Source organism: Carcharhinus amblyrhynchos, chromosome 2 (assembly GCF_965287045.1).
Source record: "Carcharhinus amblyrhynchos chromosome 2, sCarAmb.v2.hapA, whole genome shotgun sequence".
Lineage (NCBI taxonomy): Eukaryota > Metazoa > Chordata > Chondrichthyes > Carcharhiniformes > Carcharhinidae > Carcharhinus > Carcharhinus amblyrhynchos.
The window spans coordinates 8,007,696-8,013,695 of NC_137325.1; the positions used below are offsets into that span (position 1 = coordinate 8,007,696).

The window sequence follows — 6,000 nt, forward strand, 5'->3', positions numbered from 1 at the left end:
TCTCAAGGACAAATGGACAGGGGCAACAAATGCTGGCCTAGCCAGTGAAGGCCACATCCCATGAAAAAATGAGGCTCTATGTTTCTCCACTAAGCCAGGTTGGCAACCAGGGGAGAGGTGGCAATAAGTTAGAAGAAGATGTTCCAAGTGTCCCTAAACTCTCGTAACCCAACCTAGGAGGTTCAGTCCCAGATGATCACTACTTGCCATTTACTGATTTGTACTCCTTGGAATCTCCCTTGTTAAAAGGACGATTTGAAAATAAGGGGTCAATCCTTTAAAACACAGATGAGAAGAAATTCTCTCTCTCATAGAGGGGCATTCTTTGGAGCTCTCTTCCTCAAAAGGTGGTAGAAGCAGGAATATTGAAGTGATTCTAAGGCAGAGCTTGATAGATTCTTGATAAGCAAAAGGAGGAGGAGGGGGGCAGGTTAATAAGGATAGACAGGAATGCGGATGTACAGTTACAATCAAACTGTAGGAGAGCACCAAGGGGCTGAGTGGCTTACTCCTGCTCCTGATTTATATATTTGTATGTTTTTAGAGATCATAGAATGCAGCCATTTGGCCCAACGAGTCTGTACCTACCACAATCCCACTCAGGCTCTATACTCACAACCCCACCCATCCACCCTGTTAATCCCCCTAACACTAAGGGTCAATTCAGCATGGCTAATCTACCTAACCCGCACACAGAATCATAGAATTCTACAGGACAGGAGGCCATTCAGCCCATCGAGCCTGCACCCACCACAATCCCATCCTAGCTAACTGAAACAAAGGGACAATTTAGCACGGCCAATCCACCCAACCCTTTGGATTGTGGGAGGAAACCCATGCAGACACGGGTAGAATGTGCAAACTCCACACAGACAGTCACCCCAAGCCAGAAATCTGTGTTTATTCTCATTCTATGCTGTCAAATCTCTACTCTAACTCTTAAAATCTTTAACAAAGCTTTAATTATTAAGTTGATCTTTCTCTACACCCTAGCTATGACTGTGGCACTATATCCTGCACCCTCTCCTTTCCTTCTCTATGGACAGTATACTTTGTCTCTACAGTGTGCAAGAAACAATATTTTTCACTGTATGTTCATACATGTGATAATAATAAATCAAATCAAAAACAGGTACAGCACTGGTTTCAAAGGGGTGATTGGCCACACTGTCAACAGTGGGGCTTTCCACCAAGTACCGTGGACCAGGTAAGTGGAGAATAACAAAGAACAAAGAACAGTACAGCACAGAAACAGACCCTTCAGCCCCCCAAGCCTGCACTGATCACATTTACCTATTTAAACCAACTGCTTGTATCCCTCTATTCCCCGTTTGTTCATCTGCCTATCAAGATAAGGCTTAAATGCGACTAATGTAACTGTCACAACCACCTCACTTGGCAGTGCATTTCAGATCCCATCACCCTCTGTGCAAAAACCTTCCCCGCATATCTCCACTGAACCTTTACCCCTTTACGTTGAACCTATGACCCCTTGTAATTGTCATTTCTGCCCTGGGAAAAAGCTTCCAACTGTTCCACCCTATCTACACCCCTCATAACTTTATAAACTTCTATCAGGTCGCCCCTCAGCCTCTGTCTTTCCAGGGAGAACAATCCCAGTTTATTCAATCTCTCCACATAACTAATATGCTCCATACCAGGGCAACATCCTGGTAGACCTTTTCGGCACTCTCTCTCAAGCCTCCACGTCCTTCTGGTAGTGTGGTGACCAGAACTGGACACAGTATTCCAAATATGGCTACACTTAGAAAATCATGTGGTCAAAACCAATAATAAGCAGTGATATTTATGCTGGAATTGTATCTGTTAAAAGTGACTGGCCTTCACTGGGCAAATACACTTCAAGCCCAGTCCTGTTGCATTTCTGATTTTGGTTTTTACCTAAACTGAGGGAATATAGTTTTGGTGACCCAAAGTGATTGGCAGGTGGAATTAGACAAGTTTTTCCAGGGAGTCTTACTCCAGTATCAGACTCCAGATTCAAGCTACAAAGTGGAGCAAAACTAACTTTGCACACATACTACTTTATATCAGGAACAGAGGTGGGGGGGTCATAGTTTGAGGATAAGGGGGTAAATCTTTTAGGACTGGGGTGAGGAGAAATTTTTTCACACAGAGGTTGGTGAATGTGTGGAATTCACTACCACAGATTGTAGTTGAGGCCAAAATATTGTCTGATTTCCATAAGAAATTAGATAATAGCTGTAGGGGCTAAACAGATATGGGGGGGGAGGAGAATCAGGGATGCCATGATCAAAATGAATGGCAGAGCAGGCTCGATGGGCCAAATGGCCTCCTCCTGCTTCTAGTTTCTATGTACCTTTGTGGTCCAATGCCTCTTAAAAAGAACATCAACTACACTGGCAAGAAGAACCTCCCAGTTAAACAACTTTTGTTCCTGATATTAATTCATTGCTGCTTGGGCCCCTGTTATTATTTGAAGCTAATTTTTGGTTCGGTTGATAGTTTACAGCAGTGGCAGGGACCAATTTAAAAAAAACAGAGTAACCTGTGGAAACCTTTTGTAAAAATCAGACCAGATTGTGATCTGGAACGTCGGAAAGGATGCAGACTCAATGGTAACTTCCAAATGAGATAAAGACCAGAAGAGAATTAATGGGATTGTGGTCACTGTTGCGATGTAGGGAGTGCAGCAACCAATTTGTGCACAGTAAGATCCCACAAACTGCAATGTGGTCACGATCAGATAATGTTTCTCGTTTTTGTGATGTTGATAGACCAGGACAGGAGACGCATCCCCTGCTCTTCTCTGAGAGAGTGGCCTCTTTTACACACACCTGGTCGGACAAATGAGAGTTTTGGTTTAACATCTGAACTGACAGTGTGGCACTCCCTCAGTGCTGCACTGGACTGTCAGCCTGGACTTCTTTTTGCCATACATACACTAACTGAGAAATGCTGTCTGGATAGTTTGACGGGTAACCCTTGTAAACGTTCAGTTTGAACAGCCACATCTCTCAACAGTCTGTAGGGATGAGATCATCACAAAGTGATGGGGACTTCTTGCGAATGAGCCTTCTTTCAAAACAAAAACACTTCATCCAATGTCCACCGCTCCCCAAGGGGAGAGGCGAGAGCTCGGGACGGGTGACACACTTTCAGGTGCTCCAGAAGAGGGTAACAATCCTGTCCTGTAACCAAAATGAGTGTGGACACTGGGCAAGGAGTTAACTTCACCCACACTTTCCCAGACCACCCTGTCATTCCCAACCCCCACCTCCCTGCAGATCCGATAGAAAGATCACGCAGTCTCTGGCGGGGGGTGGAATTCCATTCTCTTTTCCACCTTCCTCCATCGGGAAAAGTACACAAGAATCTGAGATCACGTACCAACCGTCTCATGAACAGCTCCTTCTCTGCTGCCATTAGACTTTTGACCTGCCTATATTAAGTTGATCTTTCTCTACACCCTAGCTATGGCTGTAACACTACATCCTGCACCTTCTCCTTTCTTTCTCTATGAATGGTATGCTTTGTCTGTATAGCACGCAAGAATCAATACTTTTCACTGTACGCTAATACATGTGACAATAATAATTCTAATTAAGAACTAAAATCGCTAAAAGGACATCAAGAAATGGAACACATACTGCCTGCAGATAGAGACAAATCTGATCGCACTTTCGGCAAGTTTCATGTTGAAGTGTTTTGTTGCGTATTTTGACAAATCTTGCAGGGCGACAAAGTGTATTTCTGGGAATAAATCAACTACCAAAAACAAACTGAAATTCACATCTACAAAACAAACTGGGAGCTGGGCAAGGGGGAGCGGAGCGGGGCGGGCAAGGGGGAGCGGAGCGGGGCGGGCAAGGGGGAGCGGGGCGGGGCGGGCAAGGGGGAGCGGGGCGGGGCGGGCAAGGGGGAGCGGGGCGGGGCGGGCAAGGGGGAGCGGGGCGGGGCGGGCAAGGGGGAGCGGGGCGGGGCGGGCAAGGGGGAGCGGGGCGGGGCGGGCAAGGGGGAGCGGGGCGGGGCGGGCAAGGGGGAGCGGAGCGGGGCGGGCAAGGGGGAGCGGAGCGGGGCGGGCAAGGGGGAGCGGAGCGGGGCGGGCAAGGGGGAGCGGAGCGGGGCGGGCAAGGGGGAGCGGAGCGGGGCGGGCAAGGGGGAGCGGAGCGGGGCGGGCAAGGGGGAGCGGAGCAGGGCGGGCAAGGGGGAGCGGAGCAGGGCGGGCAAGGGGGAGCGGGTGAGGAGGGTTGCTGAAGGAGCGGGGCAGGTGAGGGGGCAGGGTGGGCATGGGCGAGGGGGGTGGGTGAAGGGGTGAGGGGCAGAGCAGGGCAGGTGGGGGGGGGCGGGGCAAAGACACGGGGTTTTATATGATAAAATAACGAATGCAGAATCTTACCAAAATACTCGGCCTTTGGCTTGGCTTCCATCTCGTGCTCCAGTCTCTGGGTGAGAGCTTCCAATTTTAACTCTGCCCGGGACGCTCCGCTCTCCGGCTGTACATGGAGGGTCTGGCATGGCAGGCGGACCCTGGAGGAGGACTCCGGCGGGTTGCAGTCCGGATCGTGCGGGAAGGTGGCCCGGGGGAGCTGCTGGCTTTGCCCCGGGTTGGCGGGGAGCCGGGGGGAGTCGGGTACCGGCTGCCCGCTGCCTCTGGGGTTCTGGGCGGCCTGGGTCTCCCCCGGGGCGGGCAGCGAACCTGCCCAATTCAATGACTCTGTACCAGCGGCAGGGACAGACAGAGGGGGCGGCGGGGAGGGGGCAGCAGGAAATGTGGCCGGGGCACGGTACCCGTTGGGGTGGGAGGCAGCAGGGCTGGGGAGGGGGCTGTCTGGGGGGGTAGTCTTGGGAGGGAACTGCCCGTACCCTGGCTGGGGGTCCCCACTCACTCTGGGGGGACTGTAAGAGGGGTGATCACAGCGGCTCGACCTGGGGCTAGTCTGCGGATAGACGGGCTGAGCGGCCGGCGGGCCAGCCCCGGGGAGTTGCTCCAGCCCAGAGTAGCGGTGCTGGGAGGCTCGGGGGGGTTCAGGGGGTTTGGCAGCCACTTCGCCGCTCAGCCGCTTGTGGGGGCGAGACCCCCGCTCGGGGCTGTCGGGGGGCGGGACGGGGAACCCAGCGCCTCCGTTCAGCCGGCTCCCCGCGCCCCCCATCAGCAGCATCTCCTCCTGCTGCCTCTGCAGGTGGATCTTGTTCATCTTGGAGGCGAAAACCCGGCGAGTCTCCTCGAATTCGGGTTTACAGGCCTCCCGGTTCACTCGGAACAGCCCGTCCCTGGAAGCCTCGTACATGTTGAGATCCTCAATGAACTTGCTGGCCTCCAGCCCCAGGTCCTCGTACTTATCCATGGCCAAACAGGTCTCAGAGCCCCAGCACAGCAAGATCCCACAGCGTCAGAATCCCCCCGCACAGCAAGATCCCACAGTGTCAGAATCCCCCCGCACGGCAAGATCCCACAGTGTCAGAATCCCCCACGCAGCAAGATCCCAGTATCAGAAACTCCCGCAGAGCAAGATCCCAGCGTCAGAATCGCCCCTGCACCGCAAGACCCCAGTGTCAGAAACCCCCCGCACAGCAAGACCCCAATGTCAGAAACCCCCCCGCACAGCAAGATCTCAGTGTCAGAATCCTCTGCACGGGTAGATCTCAGTGTCAGAATCCGCCCGCACAGCAAGACCCCAATGTCAGAAACCCCCCCCCTCCACACAGCAAGATCTCAGTGTCAAAATCCCCTGCACAGCAAGATCCCAGTGTTAGAAATCCCCTTCACAGCAAGATCCCAGTTTCAGAATCTCCCACACAGCAAGATCTGTCAGAAATCCTCTGCACAATAAGATGAGTTCCCTGCACAGCAAGATCCCAGTGTTAGAAATCCCCTGCACAGCAAGATCCCAGTTTCAGAATCTCCCACCCAGCAAGATCCCAGTGTCAGGAATCCCCTGCACAGCAAGATGGATAAGAATCCCCCGCAGAGCAAGATCCCAGTGTCAGAATCCTCCGCACAGCAAGATCCCAGTG

General features: G+C 52.2%; 1 protein-coding gene across 1 annotated transcript in view; it reads right to left on the bottom strand.

The window, feature by feature from the left end:
* Positions 1-5,594, bottom strand: part of LOC145351981 (LIM domain-containing protein 1-like) — a 52,946-nt gene extending 47,352 nt beyond the window's left edge. The window contains exon 1 of the mRNA XM_080201830.1: positions 4,382-5,594. Coding sequence (XP_080057956.1) covers positions 4,382-5,330 — 949 coding nt within the window. The 5' untranslated portion in view covers positions 5,331-5,594. The remainder of the gene's footprint in view (positions 1-4,381) is intronic.
* Between the last annotated feature and the right edge of the window lie 406 nt (positions 5,595-6,000).